The following is a 22,981-nucleotide window of genomic DNA, read 5'->3' as shown; positions in this document are numbered from 1 at the left end:
TAGAGACAGGGTTTCAACATGTTGGCCAGGCTGGTCTTGAACTCCTGACCTCAAGTGATCCACCCGCCTTGGCCTCCCAAAGTGCTGGGATTACAGGTGTGAGGCATTGTGCCTGGCCTTGATTTTTAGTAGAGATGGGGTCTACGTTGCCCAGACTGGTCTCCAACTCCTGGGCTCAAGAGATCCTCCTGCCTAGGCCTCCCAAAGGGCTGGGATTACAGGCATGGGCCATGGTGCCCAGCCCCGCTTTTTTAAATGAAAAGATTCACCCTGATATGCACTGAAATAAAAATAATTTTCAGCTAGACTAAGCAGCAAGAATTATCAATTACCAGTAATGGGCATAATATTCTGGGAGGAAAAAAAGTCATAAATCAGTCAGATTCAAGGATCAACCTGTTTAACTGTTCATATTTTATTCCTGTATCAGTAGATTAAGAAAGTAAAATTTTCCCAAGCACTGATTTATAGATCATGTTTATAAGTGGCACACAAAAAGTTAAGTTTCATAAACAATAACATTCAGTGATCTACTTAAATCCAATTGTAATCCTTACGTTAAGCTAAGGGCAATAATAATTTAATACAATAGACTAAATACACACAATACCCGTGTATCCAAAACTACAAACATGGTTTCCATAGCCACATATGGTTTTACTCAAGGACACATTTCCACAATGAACAAGTACTTACAAATATGTTAATAAAACACTAACCCAAATGCTTATCCTGCCATGAGCTTCTTAAGCAATGCCATTCCTGCTACTGAAAGCATTTATTTTTAGAAGCTCGAATCTGATCTGGGAAAACGGGTTCTCCTAAAACTTAACAGGATGTTATAAATCTGAAAAGATTTTAAATCAAAAAGCCTTCCAACACAGCATTATTCATGTGAAACTTGATTTCTTAAAAAATAATAACTTGTTATCTGAAGAAAATTAAAACAGATTATCTTTTTAGAGATACAAACATTCTCACAAAAAACTATATTTTCTTCTATCATCTCTTTAACAGAAATGCAAACCAGTTCATTATCTGTATTTGTTATTTTGAGACAGAGTCACACTCTCTTGCTCAGGTTGGAGTGCAGTGGCACCATCTCAGCTCACTGCAATGTCTGCCTCCTGGGTTCAAAGCAGTTCTTCTGCCTCAGCCTCCCGAGTAGCTGGGATTACACGCACATGCCTCCATGCCTGGCTAATTTTTAAATTTTTAGTAGAGGCAAGGTTTTCCCATGTTGGCCAGGCTGGTCTCGAACTCCTGGCCTCAAGTGATCTGCCTGCCTCAGTCTCCCAAAGTGCTGGGATTACAGGCGTGAGCCACCACACCTGGCCTAGTTCATTTCTTTAATAATAAACTAGACAATAAACTAGTTGCTGTCTAAAAACTTCTGACTACATGAAGTACAAGTTTGAGCTGTTGAGTCAAAAATGCCATTTAGATTTCACATATTAAGGCCGGGCGCGGTGGCTCAAGCCTGTAATCCCAGCACTTTGGGAGGCCGAGACGGGCGGATCACGAGGTCAGGAGATCGAGACCATCCTGGCTAATACGGTGAAACCCCGTCTCTACTAAAAAAATACAAACTAGCTGGGCGAAGTGGTGGGCGCCTGTAGTCCCAGCTACTCGGGAGGCTGAGGCAGGAGAATGGCGTGAACCCGGGAGGCGGAGCTTGCAGTGAGCTGAGATCCGGCCACTGCACTCCAGCCTGGGCGACAGAGCGAGACTCCGTCTCAAAAAAAAAAAAAAAAAAAAAAAGATTTCACATATTAAATAGCTACAGTAGGCCAGGCATGGTGGCTCACACCTGTAATCCCAGCACTTTGGGAGGCCGAGGCAGGTGGATCACGAGGTCAAGAGATTGAAACCATCCTGGCTAACACGGTGAAACCCCGCCTCTACTAAAAATACAAAAAATTAGCCAGGCGTGGTGGTGGGCACTGTAGTTCCAGCTACTCAGGAGGCTGAAGAAGAAGAATCACTTGAACCTGGGAGGCGGAGCTTACAGTAAGCTGAGATCGTGCCACTGCACTCCAGCCTGGTGACAGAGCGAGACTTTTTCAAAAAAAAAAAAAAAAAAGCTACAGTATAGCTTACAAGGGCATAAACATACCTAACAGATAAATACTACTTTATCCTTTAGATAGTCAAAAGTCAGAAGGAACGGCATGGCTTGCAAGATACATTGACTTATGTGTGGTCATTAAACCCCAGTAAGTGATTCAAGTATGGTAATACAAAGGCAGGCAATTAAATACACCAATATCACTCTAAAATCAAAGGCATAAAAATAAAGGCTGAAAACTTTATCTTTCATTTACATGGCTAGATGTCAGAACCTTACTTTAGAAAATATACAATTATTATATATGATTTCCCCAGATGGTAATTTTCAGAAACTACAAAAAGTGTCAAGATCCATAGTTTGCTTCATCAAATGCTTTTCTAGCTCGTTTCAATTCTTCATTCATAGTAAGCAAGTCTTTAACCCTGGCAAACTTTCTTGGGTCCTTTCGAATCAAGAAGACAATATCTTCAACTTGTACTCGACCTTGTCTTCCAATCGACATTGCCTTGTGAGTCTATTACAAAGAAACATATTATATTTAATTTTTTACAATCTATTATTTTACTGTTTTAATTTGCATTTATTAATGCAAGTGAGGTCGAAGATTTTCTCTCATTATTATGGCTATATCATGGCTATTCATTTGTGAATTATCTTTCTACTTATGTCCTCTGTCCATTTTCTTTTTTTTTTTTTTTTTTTTTTTTGAGACGGAGTCTCGCTTTGTCGCCCAGGCTGGAGTGCAGTGGCCGGATCTCGGCTCACTGCAAGCTCCGCCTCCCGGGTTTACGCCCTTCTCCTGCCTCAGCCTCCCGAGTAGCTGGACTACAGGCGCCCACCACCTCGCCCGGCTAGTTTTTTGTATTTTTAGTAGAGACGGGGTTTCACCATATTAGCCAGGATGGTCTCGATCTCCTGACCTCGTGATCCGCCCGTCTCGGCCTCCCAAAGTGCTGGGATTACAGGCTTGAGCCACCACGCCCGGCCCCTCTGTCCATTTTCTAGTGGGTTATTAGCAATGTTCCCCTTTATGTTTCACAGGCACTTTAAAAAAATATCTTTTTTTTTGAGACGGAGTCTCGCTCTGTCGCCTAGGCTGGAGTGCAGTGGCGCGATCTCTGCTCACTACACGCTCCGCCTCCCAGGTTCACGCCATTCTCCTGCCTCAGCCTCCTGAGTAGCTGGAATTACAGGCGCCCACCACCACGCCTGGCTACTTTTTTTCATATTTTCAGTAGATACGGGGTTTCACTGTGTTAGCCACGCTTGTCTTGAACTCCTGAACTCAGGCGATCCACCTGCCTCGGCCTCCCAAAGTCCTGGGATTACAGGTGTGAGCCACCATGCCCAGCCAAAAAAATAGCTTAAGGACATTAAAATGTCAACTTTATTGTTCCCTTTCTGTTTTTTGATATATGTAGATTTTGTCTTCATTTGTATAAAATAATTTTATCATTTTGTGTACTCACCCATTTCATTTATGCTTTGTGTCCTCCTCCATCTTAATACCCAATAAATATTGGTGGATTTTCTAAAAATCAAATAAATCTCATCCCCTGTCATTATATACTCACCTGTGCAAAATTGAAGACCTATCATAGCATTATTTCTAATGACTAAAAAATAGAAGGTAAATACTTAATAATACGGCATTGAGCCGGACATAGTGGCTCACACTGGTAATCCCAGAACTTTGTGAGGCTGAGGGGTTAGATCGCTTGAACCCAGGAGTTCAAGACCAACCTGGGCAACATAGTGAGACCCCGTCTCTACAAAAAATTTAAAAATTAACAGAGCTTGCCAGGCGCAGTGGCTCACGCCTGTAATCCCAGCCCTTTGGGATGCCAAGGCAAGCAGATCAAGAGGTCAGGAGATCAAGACTATCCTGGCTAACATGGTGAAACCCCATCTCTACTAAAAACACAAAAAATTAGCCCGGCGTGGTGGCAGGCGCCTGTAGTCCCAGCTACTTGGGAGGATGAGGCAGGAGATGGCTTGAACCCAGGAGGCGGGGCTTGCAGTGAGCGGAGATCGTGCCACTGCACTCCAGCCTGGGCGACAGAGTGACACTCTGTCTCAAAAAAAAAAAAAACTAAAAAAAAATTAAAAAAAAAAAAAAAAAAAGCAGAGCATGGTGGCATATGCCTGTAGTCCCAGGTATTTGAGAGGCTGAAGTGGGAGGACCACTTGAGTCCGGAAGGTCTCAGCTGCAGTGCACAATGATCATGCCACTGAACTCCAGCTGGGGCAACAGAGTCAGATCCTGTCACACACACACACACACAAACGTATATATTTAAATACTGGAAAAGGAGGAGAAAAAATAAACCTATGTTGGATAATGGCATTATGGGTAATATTTTTATTTTATTCAAGGATTTTATAATTATGTTCTTATAAAAAATGGAAGAGGCTAGGTGCGGTGGCTCACGCTTATAATCCCAGCACTTTGGGAGGCCAGGGCTGGCGGATCACCTGAGGTCGGGAGTTCGAGACCAGTCTCACCAATGAAGAGAAACCCTGTCTCTATTAAAAATACAAAATTATCCAGGCGTGGTGGCACATGCCTGTAATCCCAGCTCCTCAGAGGCTGAGGCAGGAGAATCCCTTGAACCTGGCAGGTGGAGGTTGCGGTGAGCCGAGATCACGCCATTGCACTCCAGCCTGGGCAACAAGAATGAAACTCTGTCTCAAAAAATAAAAGGAAGAAGTGGGGATAGAATATGTATGTATAACCTCCATCCTTAATGATAAACAGTAACCAATAACTTCTGCAAACAAGCACTCAAATGGATAGCTTATTTCAAAGGGATGACATAAGTTCTAGTCTTACCTAAAGTTTAATATTTCAAATCTATTCTTCAATTAAGTAAGACCAGTTAGGAAAGAATCTTACCATTTCAGTGATAAACTCTATGACAAGATCTTCAAGAATATCCACTGACTCAGTGTAAGGATTCTGGTCATCCCCAAAGCCATACATCATACATCGCACTGTAAAAGAACAATCACTTTTCTTTACTTTTACAGATTTAACAATTTAATGCTTTAAAAAAATAAACTAGAAGTGAACCAAGTTATAGATAATATTGGTATAAAAACATATTTACATTGTATTTGTTATCTCCAAGAATGGATTCTGGTGTAAAAGGTTTAAGGACAGTCTGATGACCAACTGTTCCCATGTAGCCTCCAACCAAACTCTTCCTTCCTCCGAGCTACTGAACCCTAAGGTAAACAGTGTTTTCCTAATCTCTATCATCTACTTACCAGTCCCTGACCCCAGCAGAACACCTTTAAGTAGGAAACTCTGGCAGGGGACAGGACAGATAGCAACAGCTTAGCCTTTTTTGGAGGCAGTTTTTGTGTGTGGGCATGGCAGAGGGGCATTGGAAAAAATGCAGACTCTTTACTGATATTACCATAGGGGAAAAGACATGAGAGAAAGTTCTCCAAATAGGTTTTTTTTTTTTTTTGAAACGGAGTCTCCCTCTGTCGCCCAGGCTGGAGTGCAGTGGCACCATTTCGGCTCACTGCAAGCTCCGCCTACCAGGTTCACGCCATTCTCCTGCCTCAGCCTCCTGAGTAGCTGGAACTACAGGGGCCCACCACCACGCCCGGCTAATTTTTTGTATTTTTAGTAGAGACGGGGTTTCACCATGTTAGCCAGGATGCTCTTGATCTCCTGACCTCGTGATCCACCTGCCTTGGCCTCCCAAAGTGCTGGGATTACAGGCGTGAGCCACTGCGCCTGGCCCCAAATACTTTCTTACAGGAAGCAACAGGGTAATCAAAATTAGAAAGCAGAGGGCTTACTACAAGGAATTTTGACATTTCCTAGATCAACACAACTGCTGGCAAAGCCCTTTCAGGCTTCATCGGAGGAAACCATAGGAAATGAAAAAGGTAAGTCTAGGTCGGGTGCAGTGGCCCACACCTGTAATCCAGCACTCTGGGAGGCCCAGGCAACTAGACTGCTTGAGCTCAGGAGTTTGAGACAAGCCTGGGCAACATGGCGAAACCCTGGCTCTACAAAAAAAACCCCACAAAAATTAGCTGGGCGATGGCCGGGATGGTGGCTCACGCCTGTAATTCCAGCACTTCGGGAGGCTAAGGCAGATTACTTGAGGCCAGAAGTTTGAGATCAGCCTGGCCAACAAGGTGAAGCCCCGTCTCTACTAAAAACAAAACACAAAAGTCAGCTGGGGGTGTTGGCAAATGCTTATAATCTCAGCTACTCGGGAGGCTGAGGCATGAGAATCGCTTGAACCCAGGGGGCAGAGGTTGCGGTGAGCCAAGATCACGCCAATGCATTCCAATGGGCGACAGAGGAAGACTCCGTCTCAAAAAAAAAAAAAAAAAGTCCTTGAGACCACCCTAAAATCATACAGAAAAATTTTATACATTATCTGTACATGGGCATTTTTCTGGGAATAATTATAACTTTCATCAGATTCTCAAAGGCGTATATGTAAATGGTAAGAAACTCTGTCAAATGCTGCAAGTCTTTTATTATCTTGATCTTAGTAGTGGTTACAAGTATGTGAGAGTGTGTGTGTGTGTGTGTGCACGTGTATACAGTTGCCCCTTAGTATCCTTGGGAGCTTGATTCCAGGACCTCCCGTGGACACCAAAATCTTCAGATGCTCAAATCCCAGATATAAAATGGCATAGCGTTTGCATATAACCTAAACACATCCTATCTATATTTTAAGTCATCTCTAGGTTACTTACAATACCTAATACAATGTAAATGCTATGTAAATAGTTGCTATATTATATTGTTTAGGGAATAATGACCAAGAAAAAAAGTCTGTACATGTTCAATAGAGACACAGGTTTTTTTTCCTGAATATTTTCCATCTGAGGTTGGTTGAATCCATGGATGCAGAACCCATGGATATAGAGGGCTGACTGTATAGTATACATAAAATTCAGCAAGCTGTTCACTTAAGACTTACACAATTCATTGTATCTAAGTTTTATTTTTTTAAAAAAAGGTACGGCTGGGCTCAGTAGCTCACGCCTGTAATCCCAGCACTTTGGGAAGCGGAGGTGGGCGGATCATGAGGTCAGGAGATGGAGACCATCCTGGCTAACACGGTGAAACCCTGTCTCTACTAAAAATACAAAAAATTAGCCTGGCGTGGTGGCGGGTGCCTGTAGTCCCAGCTACTCGGGAGGCTGAGGCAGGAGAATGGCGTGAACCCAGGAGGCAGAGCTTGCAGTGAGCCGAGATCACGCCACTGCACTCCAGCCTGGGCAACAGAGGGAGACTCTGTCTCAAGAAAAAAAATAAAAATTACAAAAAGATACTTGTAGAATACTTCTAAAGGAAGAAATGAGTAAATTAAGAATAATTCCTCTATTTAGAAGAAGTAAAAACTAGTAGAAGTACAAAGAGAAGAAAGTAGGCCAGGCCTACAGAAGAAAAGGGTGACTTGGAAACCAGCCTGAGATAGACATGTCCCTAGGGTTTACACTGGCAAGAGTCTTTAGGTCCAGAAACAGGAGGAAAAAAACAAACACAGGAGCCAATAGTTTTTTGGATTCTGTGCTTTTTTTTTTGCCTTTTTTTTAAAAAAGATAATTTTAGATTTACAGCTGAGTTGCAAAAATATTACACAGTTCCCATATGCCCTATATTCAGCTTCCCCTTATGTTAACATGTTATACAACCATAGGGAGTCATCAAAGCTAAGAAATTAACATCGGTACAAGTACAGACTTTATTCAGATTTTACGAGTTTTTCCACCAATGTCCTTTTTGTTTCAGGTTCCCATACCATTTAGTTGTCATTTCTCCTTAGTTCCCTCTATTCTCTGACAGTTCCTCGATTTTTCATCTTTCAAAACCTTGACACCTTTTTTTTTTTTTAATGAAACCACTGTTTACAAAAAACCTTGACACTTTTGAAGAATATTGGTCAGTTATCTTGTAGACTACTCCTGAATTTGGGTTTCTTTGATGTTTCCTCATTAGATTGAAGTTAGACATTACCAGGAAGAATACCAAGGTGATGTGTCCTCTTAATGCATCATATCAGGGGTACATGTCAATATACTGTATATTATTAGTGATGTTTTGATCACTTGGTTAACATGGTATCTTCCAGAATTCTCCATTGTAAGTTTACTGTTTTTGTTTAAATATTTTGAGGAAGATATTTTGTCACTAACATTTTGATGGGCAGAATTCACCAGACAGAAAATATATTTCACTGGAAAAGGGAAACTTATTCTATGGGAAGTATGTAAACTGTATTTGGTTAAAGGGACTATAAAGGCATAAACAAATGCCAGACAATGCTTTGAAATTCTATAGGCCTATTGCAACCTCTGCCTCGCAGGTTCCAGTGACTCTCCGGCCTCAGCCTCCCAAGCAGCTGGAATTTTTTTTTTTTTTTTGAGAGGCAGTCTTGCTCTGTCACCCAGGCTGGAGCACAGTGGTGTCATCTTGGCTCACTGCAACCTCCGCCTCCCAGATTCAAGCGATCCTCCTGCCTCAGCCTCCCAAGTAGGTGGGGCTACAGGCATGTGTCACCACGTCCAGCTAATTTTTTGTATTTTTAGTAGAGACGGGGTTTCACCGTGTTAGCTAGGATGGTCTCGATATCCTGACCTCATGATCCGCCCACCTCAGCCTCCCAAAGTGCTCGGATTACAGGCATGAGCTACTGTGTCCAGCCCTCGAGTAGCGGAATTATAGGCACACATCACCACGCCCAGCTAATTTTTGTATTTTTATCAGAGACAGGGTTTTGCCATGTTGGCCAGGCTGGTCTAGAACTCCTGACCTCAAGTGATCCTCCCACCTTGGCCTCCCAAAGTGCTGGGATTACAGGCATGAGTCACTGTATCCAGTCCCCCGCAAACTTTTTTTTTTAAGGTTCAGGAAAACAGATCTTTCATCAGTAACCTCTGTGAATATTCAGGTAAGATAAGGAGAAGCCTGAAGATTCCAAATTCCTGTCATCACAAACTAATCCCACTGGAACAAAGGTCTTTGCTAACAACCAACTGAACATCACTCTGGGAGGTTCTGGTACAAGGATCCCATTCTTATGCTGATATAATAAGTAAAACCACGTAGTGGTATAAGGAACATCAGAGAAATGAAATAAGAAATGGTCAGTTTTAGTGAGGAAACGAAATATGGAAAAAGATTTGGATGGTTAAAAAATAAGAGTATCTGGCTGGGAGTAGTGGCTCATGCCTGTAATCCCAGCAGTTTGGGAGGCTGAGGCAGGAAGATCACTTGAGGGTAGGAGTTTGAGACCAGCATGGCCAACATGGTGAAACTAGTCTCTACTGAAAATACAAAAATTAGCTGGGTATGGCTGGGCAAGGTGGCTCACACCTGTAATCCCAGCACTTTGGGAGGCCGAGTTGGGTGGATCACCTGAGGTCAGGAGTTTGAGACCAGCCTGGCTAACATGGTGAAACCCGTTTTGTATTTTGTAAAAATACAAAAAAATAGCCGGGGCATGGTGGCGCATGCCTGCAATCCCAGCTACTCAGGAGGCTGAGGCAGGAGAATTGCTTAAACACAGGAGGTGGAGGTTGCCGTAAGACGAGATCACGCCTCTGCACTCAAGCCTGGGCGACAGAGCAAGGCTCTATCTCAGGGAGAAAAAAAAAAAAAAAAAAAAAATTAACTGAGCATGGTGGCATGCACCTATAGTCCCAGCTATTCAGGAGGCTGAGGTGGTAGGATCACTTAAGCCCAGGAGTTCAAGGTTGCAGTGAGCTGTGATCATGCCACTGTACTTTCGACCCAGTGATAGAAGAGTGAGACCCTGTCTCTAAGAAAATAAATAAAAATTAAGAAAACAATTTTTCTTAAAAAAAGATATACTGACCCTGAAGCTGGGTATGGTGGCTTATGCTTATAATCCCAGCACTTTGGGAGGCTGAGATGGCAGATCATGAGGTCAAGAGATCGAGACCTTCCTGGCCAACACGGTGAAATCCCGTCTCTACTAACAATACCAAAATAAGCTGGGCGTGGTGGCACGTGCCTGTAGTCCCAGCTACTCGGGAGGCTGAGTCAGGAGAATCACTTGAGCCCAGGAGGCAGAGGTTGCAGTGAGCCAAGATCATGCCATTGCACTCCAGCCTGGTGACAGTGAGACTGTCTCTCAAGGAAAAAAAAAAAAAAAGATATACTGATCCTGCAGTTTGAAGGACATTTGGGAACTGCTCAGATATAACCCAGCCTAAATAAACCATATGATAAATCTGTGTTGCCTCATCTCTCAATACTTAGATATAACTTTACATAAAGGACCCAGGACTGGAGATGGAGAGCACATTCTCATGCTGTGTTCCGGGGCTTGGCCTGTACCATCAGTAGTAGCAGCAGCTCTCCCTTCCTCGTGTTGCCAAAAAGGGTCAAAACCATCTACTGAGGGGGTAGGATGGAGAATCAATACATTATAATCCCCATGTCATTGCTTATTTTGTTTATTTATCTAATTTGGACACAGGGTCTGTTCCGTCACCAAGGCTGGAGTGCAGTGGCGCAATCTGGGTTCACTGCAACCTCCACCTCCTGGGCTCTAGCCATCCTCTCACCTCAGCCTCCAGAGCAGGTGGAACTACAGGGGCGTGCCACCATGCCCTGATAATTTTTGTTTTTTGTAGAGAGAGGGTTTCACTATGTCACCCAGGCTGGTCGACCTCCTGGGCTCAAGCGATCTGCTTATCTTGACCTCCCAAAGTGCTGGGATTACAGGCGTGAGCCACTCCATCTAGCCTCCAGTATAATGCCTTACACTATTCACGACCTTCTTTTTGAGACAGAGTATTGCTGTGTCACGCAGGCTAGAGTGCAGTGGCATAATCTTGGCTCACTGCAACTTCTCCCTCCTGGGTTCAAGCGAGCACGTCTGGCTAATTTTTGTATTTTTAGTAGAGACGCGCTTTCATCATGTTGGCCAGGCTGGTCTCGAACTCCTGACCTCCAGTGATTCACCTGCCTCAGCCTCCCAAAGTGCTGGGATTACAGGCATGAGCCACTGCACCCAGCTGTTCACCACCTTCTTACTTTGTTCATGGCCTTAGTCCAAAGCCCAAGCCCCAACTCACTTGCTACTCTCCCTCAACACCTGTTGCAGCATCCATTAGTATCTGTGGCTTACAGTCAAAGAAGCCTCTCTTTCTACTGCTGCAAAGGCAAGAGGAAAACTAATGGAGGTATGTTCTTCTGCCCTAAATTAAAACACGAACCACATTTGCTCACTTAAAAAGCAATTTATACACACACATACACACACATATAATTGGGGTTAGGATTGGTACTATCTGATTCAAAAGCTAAACAGAATTTGATAGGCTAGTCTGAGAATATTGTCACTACAGGGAAACATTCAAAGCAATAAATGTACTTTGAAAGGATATGTCCAAAAGTTTTCATCATCTATAACAAAATCATTGTCAAATACTACTTACATTCTTTAGAAAAAAGCCTCTTTCTTTTACCCTGTCCACCTTCTGCACCTCCTCCAATTTCTTCATTTTCTTCCTCAAACTAAAAAATGTATATATAGAAATGTCAAATAATTGCCTTGCATTTGATATTTTAATAATAACAATTTTTTTTTTTCATTTTTAACAGGCAACAAAGCCTAAAGGAAACAGAAAAAAAAAAAAAAGCAAACAGGAAAACTTAGCACTGAAGGAGCCTATGTATCTAGTCCAACTTCCAACTCATCCAAAAATGGCTTCTACAATGTTCCTAACAAATACTCCTACTGCTTCTACGTGTAAGAGTTCTAATGACCATAGGTTTTATTTTTAAACAACTAAGGTGGCCTATTGCTACTGTTACTGTTAAACAGTTGATACTGAATCAAAGTCTACCTTTGTAGACTTTGTAGTAAGCAAAACTAATATTTACTAAGCATTTGCATATACGGTGCTAAAAACGTTCCTTAGGTAAGCCCGTAACCCTGTTTTGTAACAAGAAAACTGATGTTCAAAGTTAAATAACTTGCTTAGAGAGAATGGAGATTTTGAAATCCAGGCTGTCTGACTTTCAATGCATTCTTTTCCCAGTAAGTACAGTTTTGTTAACAATTGAACTGTTGGTTCATAGTGAGCGCTAGTAGATGTTAGTTTTGACCTCTGATGATTCTGTACGTGTTTCAGTGTCTGGCAAATACAGACCAAAATCAAGGGGAAAGGGGTCACAAAACCTACTCTTCCTTCATGTCCTTCCCCACTTTCTAAAATGATCAATCCTTAGGGAGTGAAGTCCCCGAATTCTGTCGGCTGAATTGACTAAGGCAAGCAGATCCGATCCTGAACTCTGCCTCCGCTACTGAGCCCGAAGGAGTGAAGAAAAGAGAGGTTCTGGACACAGACGGTCACTCACGGCGGGGTCTTCTTCCTCATCTGCCATCCCACCGGCCCGCCAACCCACAGCGCCCCGCCGGCTGGTTCCCAGCGGGTTACGCTACTTCCGCCGCCTCACTTCCGGTGACGGGCGGGGCTGGAGCTGGGCCTAGCTGACTGAGGCCTGCTGGAGGACGGTGGTGCTTTCCGGTCTAGCGGCGGAAATGCGACAGTCTTTAGCGGAGGAGGCCGGAGCTCCTCCCTGTAACCCTGAAGGAATTGAAAACTAACAAAGAAAAGGAAATCACGGGCTAGGTGGCGTGTCACCCCTAAATTTGCTATTGTGTATTGAATCACGGCTTCCTGTTTGGGGACTGCGAAGCTATGGATCGTAGGAGGGCTAGCCAGCGGTGCTTTATCTGACACAAATGCTTTTAAATCATTTTAAAGATTTGTGGTTCCACCGTTTCTAAGCACTGTGTTAATTATTGGGGATACTGTGCTTCACCACAAATTTCCAAGAGATGGTGTCCCAAGACTAAGCATTTAAAATTTTGTGAAGGTTTTTTTTTTTTTGAGACCAAGTCTCACTTCGTCGCCCAGACTGGAGTGTGCGGTGGCGCGATCCCGGCCCACTGCAACCTCCGCCTCCCGCGTTCAAGCGATTCTCCTGTCTCAGCCTCCCGAGTAGCTGGGATTACAGGCGTGCACCACCATGCCCGGCCTTTTTTTTTTTTTCTTTTTTTTTGAGACGCAGCCTCACTGTCCCCCAGGCTGGAGTGAAGTGGCACAATCCGGGTTCACTGCAGCTTAGACCTGCTGGGCTCAAGCCATCCTCCCACCTCAGCCTCCAAGTAGCTGGGATTACAGGCGCACACCACCAATGCCCAGCTAGTTTTTGTATTTTTAGTAGAGATGGTGTTTCGCCACATGGTCCAGGCTGGTCTGAAACTCTTGGCCTCAAGCGATCTGCCCCCCTCAGCCTCCCAAAGTGCTGGGATTACAAGTGTGAGCCACCGTGTCCATTGGGGAACGCTTTTGGTCGGAACAATGGTTGGGAAAACCATAGGCATTGGAAGGCCAGAGCTAGGGATATAAAATATGTGTCCTACAGTGTAACAGATGATGCTACATAAAGAAAATCCCGCAATACACACGATTTCTGAATGTCCTGCTGAACATTCGGTGAGTGAAAAGCAATTATCTGAGACTTGAACCTATCTTTGTTAATAAACACAAAGCATTTTCCCACACTTTTAATGTACGTTGAATTTTCTAGGAATGTTATTGCCCCAAAATTGAATAGTAATTTTGTTTTGTTTGGAATTCATTAAGAGTTGTGTACCATTTCAAGAAATAACGTCACCAAAAGCAACATCACTTGTAATAATTTGAATAGTGAATACTGAAAAAAGAACTTTGATTTGAGGAATGTGAGTTAAATTATTAGGCCCTGAGAGGCATTAAAATGAGAGGCAATCACATCCTACTTGCCCCCTTTTGAGCTATGTATTTATGTCTTAAAACTGCTTGCTATTTCACAAGTATTAGGTATAAATTAGCCTAATTATGCCCCACCAGACACTATATCCTACGCCTATAGCTTGATAATGTTTAGCCAATCACTAATCAATGTTATTTTTGTAAACCAATGAGAATTCCTTAAAGACAACTTTGTATCAGCCCACTCCCCGTCCTCATTCTTTTCCTTTAAAAATCCACTTGTACCTGCTGCTAATCTTAGAGTGTATTCTGGGCCACTTTATGCTGCTGAGTTGCAATCTTCAAGTTTGGCCCAAATAAACTCTCTATTTACATTAATTTTGCCTCAGCTTCTTCGTTTTAGGTAGACAATACTCACTCAAATCAGTCTGCATTCAAAGTAATTCTACATATAGGTACCAGCATCTGAAATCATCATTATACCTCGTAGTGCCATCGTGCCTGAGTATTTATATATTGAAACATATGTTGGCCGGGCACGGTGGCTCATGAGTGTAATCCCACCACTTTGAGAGGCCGGGGCGGTCAGGAGATCGAGACCATCCTGGCTAGCATGGTGAAACCCTGTCTCTACTAAAAAATAAAACAAAAATTAGCCGGCATGATGGTGGGCACCTGTAGTCCCAGCTACTGGGGAGACTGAGGCAGGAGAATGGTGTGAACCCAGGAGGCGGAGCTTGTAGTGAGCAGAGATCGTGCCACTGTACTCCAGCCTGGGTGAGAGTGTGAGACACCATCTCAAAAAAAAAAAAAAAAAAGATACATTACTATTTTTACTTTACTTTTATATTACCTTTATGCCTGACCTCCTGGACACTGGATCCTGTTAGAGTATTATGTTATTTTCATAATTATGTGAGTAGGTACATATATTAGTTATTTATTGTTGTGTAACAAATCACCCCAAAACTTGGTAGCTGACAACAAATATTTATCACACAGTTTCTATGGGTCAGCAATGTGGGTGCAATTTAGCTGGGTGCCTGTTGCTCAAGGTCCCTCCTGTTGCAGTCAGGATGTTGGCTGGGGCCACAGTCATACCTCAAGTGTTGATGGAGGAGAATTTGCCAGAGTCACTCACAGGTTGCTGGGGGTTTCAGTTCTTCGAGGTTGTTGGACTAAAGGCCTCAGTTCTTCACCGGATGTTGCCCAGAAGCCTCCCTCAGTTCCTTCCATGTAATCCACTCCATAGGGCAGCTCACAGTGTGCCAGTTGCCTTCCTCCACAGGACACAAGTGAGAGAACCCAGAGGACAGAACTCACAGGTTTTTTGTTACCTGATTTTGGAAGTGACATCCCATCATTTCTGCCCTATTCTATTCACTAGAAGTGAGTAAAAAAGTGCAGCTAGGGCCGGGCGCAGTGGCTCACGCCTGTAATCCCAGCACTTTGGGAGGCGGAGGCGGGCGGATCACGAGGTCAGGAGTTCGGAGACCAGCCTGGCCAACATGGTGAAACCCCGTCTCCACTGAAAATACAAAAATTGGCCGGGCGTGGTGGCAGGTGCCTGTAATCCCAGCTACTCAGGAGGCTGAGGCAGGACAGTTGCTTGAACGCGGGAGGCGGAGGTTGCAGTGAGCTGAGATGGCGCCCCTGTACTCCATCCAGGGCGACAGAGTGAGACTCCGTCTCAGAAAAGAAAAAAAGTGCAGCCCAAATTCGTGGAGAGGGGATTACATAAGGGCAAGAATATTGCGCTGGAGATCACTGGGGGCTTTCTGAGAGGCCACCTACCACAGTCAATTATATTATTTTTGAATTTCACTGCACAATAATGGAGACATTGTATTTGTTATTAATGTTTAAGGGAGATTGTTGAGCCTGATAGGGTTGAGAACTGCTTTTAGGTAGTGATCCAGTGTCCAAGAGGTCATGCATAAAACATTCATAGTGTCTGTTATTAGGGGAGTAGATAGGTAAAATACGCTGGATGCACAGCATGGAGTACAATGCAGCAATCAGAAGCAATAGATTTAGCAACATGACAGAACTTGAAAACAGTTTAAAGTAAAAAAGAAACAAGATCTACAACATAATACCATTTATAGAAATTAAAAATACTACTTATTTTACAGGAATATATAAAAAAGCATAGACATTAAACAGACGAGAAAGTTGCAGTGTAGGAGAAATGGGAATAAGGATAAAAGGAATACATTGATCAATAAAAAGTGAAGGACTTTGGAAGGGCCAATTGTAATAGTATGCCATGAACTGCGGCATGTGAATAATTCAGTCCTGTGAACCTGAGATCCAAAATACAAAGTTGGGGGAAAAATTGCAGTGTGATAAGCAGAGCAGAAGGAAAACACAGAGTGAAAAGTCATGGTGTGCTTCTACAAGATGTTCTATGTAGGCTGCCAGGGCCAAGTTTGTTGGGTGGGGATGCAGGAAATGAGACTGGATATGCGTGTGAAAGGCCTTAAATGTTTTCTTCAGAGACTGAAATTCAAACTACAGAGTTCTTGGGAAGTCTTTAAACAGATGTGTCACATGACTTTACAGTTTTTAAAAAGATCACTTTAGTGGGGAAACTAGGATGAGAGATGATTATAATCTGAATTAAGGCAAAGAGGAAGAAGGAACTGATTTAAGACAAACTTTAAGAGACAATTTACAGAACTTTGTGACAATGTGAGAGCTATGGACAGAAGCATGGAATGCTATTAATATAAATAGGAAAGAAAAAGGGGAAAGAAGTTGGAAGTGGAAGGAAATGAGTTTAGTCTGTGTTTGAGAGTCTGGAGATGTCCTAAAGGTGATGGAAATCCAGGCCAGGAATTACAGGCCCAGAAATCCACAGAAAAATTAGTACTAGATCTACGCCAGGCACGGTGGCTCACGCCTGTAATCCTAGCACTTTGGGAGGCCAAGGCGGGCAGATTGCCTGAGCTCAGAAGTTCCAGCCCAGCCTGGGCAACATGGTGAAACCGTGTCTGTATACTAAAATACCAAAAAAAAAAAAAAAAAAAAAAAAAAGAAAGAAAAATTAGTACTAGAGAAAATGACACGGGAGACATCACAAAGTGATAGTCTAGAGATTGCACAGAAACAAAGGCAGAATAGAGGCAAAGGGCACAGCCTTAGAAACAGTACATCAAAGAGACAGAGTGACAGAAGGAATGGTCAAAAAGGCAGGAAAAGATAAAAGTAGGAAAAGGGGAGGAGGAGAGGGAGGAGAACTGAAAACCCAAAAAGAAAAAGTTTCAAAAAGAAGCAGGTGTTGGGAATTTGAGGCGGGCTGATCACTTGAGGTCTGGAGTTTCAGACCAGCCTGGCCAACATGGTGAAAACGTCTCCACCAAAAAAAAAAAAAAAAAAAAATTAGCCAGGTTTGGTGGCGAGTGCTTGTAGTCCCAGTGGCTTGGGAGTCTGAGGGAGAAGAATCACTTGAACCTGAGAGGCGGAGGTTGCAGTACTGAAGGTAGAAAAGCAGAGAGGAAAGTAGCCTTAAGAGGGCGGTAAAGACTGGGAGCGGTGGCTCACTCCTGTAATCCCAGCACTTTGGGAGGCCAAGGCGGGCAGATCAAGAGGTCAAGAGATCAAGACCATCCTGGCTAACATGGTGAAACCCTATCTCTACTAAAAATGCAAAAACTAGCTGGGTGTGGTGGCACGCACCTGTAGTCCCAGCTACTTGGGAGGCTGAGGCAGGAGAATCGCTTCAACCTGGGAGGCGGAGGTTGTAGTGAGCTGAGATGGTGCTACTGCACTCTAGCCTGGTGACAAGAGCGAGACTCCATCTCAAAAAAAAAAAAAAAAGAAAAAGAAAAAAGAGGGCAAGAGGGCAGTAGGATCAAGGAATGTGGACTTTGAATGAATGATTACTGAATGAATTGAAGCTGTGCACTTATCCCAGTCATTTAGCCAACTGCTCAGAAAATCCTGTTTTTCATTACAGCAAAAAAATGGAATGAGCTTTTAATGAAAAAGGTAATGACAAGAGATTTGTTCACAAAAGAATGGATTCAGTAGAGAGGTAATTGATAGAAGGAAGAAATGGAGCTGTATGAGAGTAATTTGGAAGGAATGGCAGGGGTGGGATTATCAGAAATGAGGAAAGCAGGAGCTGGATGGTCGGTTTGAGAGGTGTTAGTGATGGGATATGGGCAGGCAGGTAGCAGCAGTCAAACTCCAAATCAAGGCAGAAGCTTTGCAGTCCCACCCCTACCTCCACTTTCACCCCTCCATCCCAGGGTGTAAACTTCTACAGTGCTTCTCCCTAATTTGGGTTCAGTGAGGTAATGTCACTTTTTAAACGACTTTCAGAATTTCTGCAATAGTCTTAATACAGTCTTAACCACACTGCCTGTACTCCATGGTTAAATATGCAGACTCTGAGATCAGATAGGTTGAGTTTGAAATCCTAGCTGTATTATTTATCAGCTATGTTACCTTAAGACAACTTACTTGACCTGCTGGTACATCCATTTCCTCATCTATGACAGGGGGATAATAATAGTTACTAACCATATAAGGTTATTATGAGGCTTAGATTTATTAATAACCATAAAGTGTTTTGGGTAGTACCTGGCATGTAGTAAATATTCCATAAGTATTGTTGTTTTTATTTTTTATTTGCTTATTTTTTGAGACGGAGTTTTGCTCTTGTTGCCTAGAGTGGAGTGCAATGGTGTGATCTTGGTTCACCGCAACCTCTGCCTCCCAGGTTCAAAGGATTCTTCTGCCTCAGCCTCCTGAGTAGTTGGGATTACAGGCATGCGCCACCACGCCCAGCTAATTTTGTATTTTTAGTAGAGACAGGGTTTCTCCATGTTGGTCAGACTGGTCTTGAACTCCCGACCTTAGTTGATCCGCCCACCTTGGCCTCCCAAAGTGCTGGGAGTACAGGCGTGAGCCACCGCACCTGGCAGTTGTTTTTATTTAAGAGCCTTTCACCATTATCTTCTGCTGTTGTCCTTCATGAGCTCTACATTCCAGTTCCACAAAGCCACATTCAATTATTCATGCAATAAATATTCATGAAGCACTTGCAAAATGTTCAGCACTAGCTATGGGACTGTGGATAAAATGACAAACAAAACAAATGAACATTACAGTATAGCAGGGGGACATAAGTTAAACGGGTATTGTATGCTTTGGAAAGATGACTGGGGAAGGAGACTGAAGGTCCGAGAAGTCTCCCTTGAGCAATTGCCGTCTGAGTTGGGACTTGAGGGATGAATGTGAGTTAGCCATTGAAGGAGGAAGGGGAGGCTTTACTGTGCCCCAATCTTACCTTGCACTTTCCCTCTCCAGGCCTTTGATGGCTCAATTCCCTCCCCCACTAGAATGCTCTTTATTTCTGCTTATTGAAATGCTATATGCTTTTCAGGCCCAGCTAAAATGTCTGCTCCTCAATAAAGCCTTCCCTGAACGCTCCAGCTGAAGGCAGTTTCTTCTTTCTACTCCCCCAGCATTTCGTTTTCATTTTCCTTGGGCACTTTTCACTTTCTACTGTATTTTTCGTTATTTATAAACACGGCTTATCTTTTTCTACTAAATCTTAAACTTTTTAAGAAGAGAGTCTATTTCTCATTCATCTTTGAGTTCCCAAAGGCTAGCACATTCCTTAGATTTAGAAGTCCTGGAACAAATGTTGTAGCAGAAATTAATGCCTATTTGACATCCCTTTTCAAATATGTTGTAATTCAAATGAAGCTATTGTTGCAAGCTGTGCCTTTGAGGCTGAACTTACTCTGGTTAAACCAGAATGCCACAGTCATGGTCCCCATGACTGATTAGTGTTCACCACAATAACTGCAACAACCCTAACAAACAGGCCACTGTTCTTGACTGACAGGCGTTTGGCAACAACTACCAGTTCTCCAGTGCACTGAAATGAATTGAGGAAGGACTGTCTGAATTGAGAATCCCTAGGCTGGTAGGCTCTATTTATTCTTTGCAGTTGGGCTGCAAGAGTTGGTGACCCAGGCTTTGGCCTGATGTGAGACACGATTGCACTGAGTGGCAGTGAGGGTATGAGACTTTCCAGGGTGACAGAAACATTAATGATTGTAACAAAATAATCAAAGATCAATATTAGTGGAAAGCACTGTAATTTGAGGCAGTGTGATAACAAGGGAAAGGGAGCTTTGAACTTAGACCTGGGTTTGGATTCTAACAGGCTATGTTATCTCTCCCACATCCTTTCTTTAAGTCTCAAGATTTCATTAACAACAAAAAAAAGTCGGTAAAACAGTTGTGAAAATCAAAGATGCTGTCTTTACATAATGTTCATGTTCTATTAAAATGTGTTTATTCATCTATCTTACTCAATATATTTCGTTCTCTGAGGACAGGGACTTATTTTTGCCTCATTGCTGCAAAATCTAGCAAAGTGCTTAGCACACAGTTGTAGACACTGGCAAATACTTTTTTTTTTTTTTTTTTTTTTGAGACAGGGTCTCGCTCTGTCATCCAAGCTGGAGTGCAGTTGTGCAATCATGACTCACTGCAACCTCCACTTACAGGGCTGAGGTGATTCTGTTACCTCAGCCTTCCATGTAGCTGGGACCACAGGCATGCCTCACCATGCCTGGCTAATTTTTGTATTTTTTTTGTAGAGACGGGCTTTCACTATATTGTGCAGGCCAGTCTTGAACTCTTGAGCTCAAGCGATCTGCCCACCTCAGCACCCCAAGTGCCAGGGCTACAGGCGTGAGCCACCAGGCCAACCACAGATACTTTTTAAACAAATGAACAACAACAATAATAGCTATCATTTATGGAACACTTATTCATGTCAGATATTGTTTTAAATAGTAATTCATTTAATCCTCCAATAACCTTAGAAAGGAGCTAACTCAATTTCACAGAAAACTGAACTTTTTTCTTTTTTTTTTTTTTTTTTTGAGATGAGGTCTCGCTCTGTCACCAGGCTGGAGTGCAGTGGCGTGATCTCAGCTCACTGCAACCTCCTTCTCCCTGGTTCAAGCGATTCTCCTGCCTCAGCCTCCCGAGTAGCTGGGACTACAGGTGCCTGCCACCACGCCCAGTTAATTTTTGTATTTTTAGTAGAGACGGGGTTTCACATGTTGGCCAGGATGATCTTGATCTCTTGACCTTGTGATCCGCCCACCTAGGCCTCCCAAAGTGCTGGGATTACATGCCTGAGTCACTGCACCTGGCCAACATTTTTTTTTAGAATATTAAGGTCTTGATACAACTAATTTTGAAATAGCCTGGTAAGACTCACTCTATTCAATTAAAAAAAGATAAAATATCTTATACAACATGAAAAAGAAAAAATATGGTGGAGGGAGCCGGGCACAGTAATCCCAGCACTTTGGGAGGCCGAGGTGGGTGGATCACAAGGTCAGGAGATTGAGACTATCCTGGCTAACATGGTGAAACCCTGTCTCTACTACAAATACAAAAAATAGGCCGGGCGTGGTGGCTCAAGCCTGTAATCCCAGCACTTTGGGAGGCCGAGACGGGCGGATCACGAGGTCAGGAGATCGAGACCATCCTGGCTAACACGGTGAAACCCCGCCTCTACTAAAAAATACTAAAAACTAGCCGGGCAAGGTGGCTGGCGCCTGTAGTCCCAGCTACTCGGGAGGCTGAGAAAGGAGAATGGCATGAACTCGGGAGGCGGAGCTTGCAGTGAGCTGAGATCCGGCCACTGCACTCCAGCCTGGGCGACAGAGCGAGACTCCGTCTCAAAAAAAAAAAAAAAAAAAAAAAAAAAAAATTATCCGGGCGTGGTGGTGGGCGCCTGCATAGTCCCAGAGACTCCTGAGGCTGAGGCAGGAGAATGGCGTGAACCCGGGAGGCGGAGCTTGCAGTGAGCTGAACTCGTGCCACTGTACTGCAACCTGGCCGACAGAGGTAGACTCCGTCTCAAAAAAAAAAAAAAAAAAAAAAAAAAAAAAAATGGTGGAGGGAGAAAGAAGAAATAAATTTAAAAGCGGGAGAAAAAAAGTAGGAAGAATAGAGACAGACATGGAAAATGGAAAATGAAGAAAGAGAAAAGTAAATTTTGAGCAGAGTAAAAAAAACAACTGTTTAATCAGAATAAAATACTCTGTGCAATATTTTAAAACTCGTAATTTGAGGCTGGGCGCAGTGGCTCACACCTGTAATCCCAGCACTTTGGGAGGTTGAGGTGGGCAGATCACAAAGTCAGGAGATCAAGACCATCCTGGCTAACATGGTGTAACCCCATATCTACTAAAAATACAGAAAAATAGCCGGGCGTGGTGGCGGGCGCGTGTAGTCCCAGCTACTCAGGAGGCTGAGGCAGGAGAATGGCGTGAACCCGGGAGGCGGAGCTTGCAGTGAGCTGAGATTGCACCACTGAACTCCAGCCTGGGCGACAGAGTGAGACTCCGTCTCAAAAATAAAATAAAATAAAATAAAATAAAATAAAATAAAAATCGTAATTTGCTACTGGGCGCGGTGGCTCACGCCTGTATTCCCAGTACTTTGGAAGGCCGAGGCGGGTGGATCACGCCGTTAGGAGTTCAAACCAGCCTGGCCAACAAGTGAAACCCCATCTCTACCAAAAATACAAAACTTAGCCCGGCATGATGGTGCGTGCCTGTAGTTCCAACTACTTGGGAGGAGAGGCAAGAGAATTGCTTGAACCCAGGAAGGGAAGACTGCAGTGAGCCATGATCGCACCACTGTACTCCAGCTTGGGCAACAGAAGGAGACTTCGTCTGGAAAGAAAAAAAAAAAAAAAAAAAAGTAATTTGCCAATTAATCACTCCTGATGGTTTTTCAGCTTTGATTTCATGCTTAATTTTTTTTTTTTTTTCTGTTTTACGAGACATAGTCTTGCTTTGTCTCCTAGGCTGGAGTCCAGTGGCCCGATCTTGGCTTAATGCAACCTCTGTCTCCCCGGTTCAAGTGATTCTCCTGCCTCAGCATCCCGAGTAGCTAGGATTAAAGACACACCACCACGCTCAGCTAATTTTTTTTTTTTTTTTTTTGAGACGGAGTCTCGCTCTGTCGCCCAGGCTGGAGTGCAGTGGCGCGATCTCGGCTCACTGCAAGCTCCGCCTCCCGGGTTCACGCCATTCTCCTGCCTCAGCCTCCCGAGTAGCTGGGACTACAGGCGCC

At 43.5% G+C, this 22,981-nt stretch overlaps 1 protein-coding gene across 3 annotated transcripts in view; it reads right to left on the bottom strand.

The window, feature by feature from the left end:
* Positions 1 to 12,592, bottom strand: part of LOC139364311 (transcription initiation factor TFIID subunit 13-like) — a 28,780-nt gene extending 16,188 nt beyond the window's left edge. The window contains exons 1-4 of one of the 3 annotated variants that reach the window (XM_071100385.1): positions 12,450 to 12,581; positions 11,525 to 11,603; positions 4,968 to 5,065; positions 384 to 2,585 (exon numbers count right to left, since the gene is read on the bottom strand). In XM_071100385.1, the coding sequence (XP_070956486.1) occupies positions 2,415 to 2,585; positions 4,968 to 5,065; positions 11,525 to 11,603; positions 12,450 to 12,476 (375 nt within the window). In that variant the 5' untranslated portion in view covers positions 12,477 to 12,581 and the 3' untranslated portion in view covers positions 384 to 2,414. The other 2 variants (XM_071100301.1, XM_071100337.1) reach the window with 2 other exon arrangements.
* Positions 12,593 to 22,981: the final 10,389 nt, after the last annotated feature.

The sequence above is a fragment of the Macaca nemestrina genome, chromosome 1, assembly GCF_043159975.1.
Source record: "Macaca nemestrina isolate mMacNem1 chromosome 1, mMacNem.hap1, whole genome shotgun sequence".
In the NCBI taxonomy this organism is placed as follows: Eukaryota; Metazoa; Chordata; class Mammalia; order Primates; family Cercopithecidae; genus Macaca; species Macaca nemestrina.
This window is presented reverse-complemented; position numbering and strand designations above follow the sequence as displayed.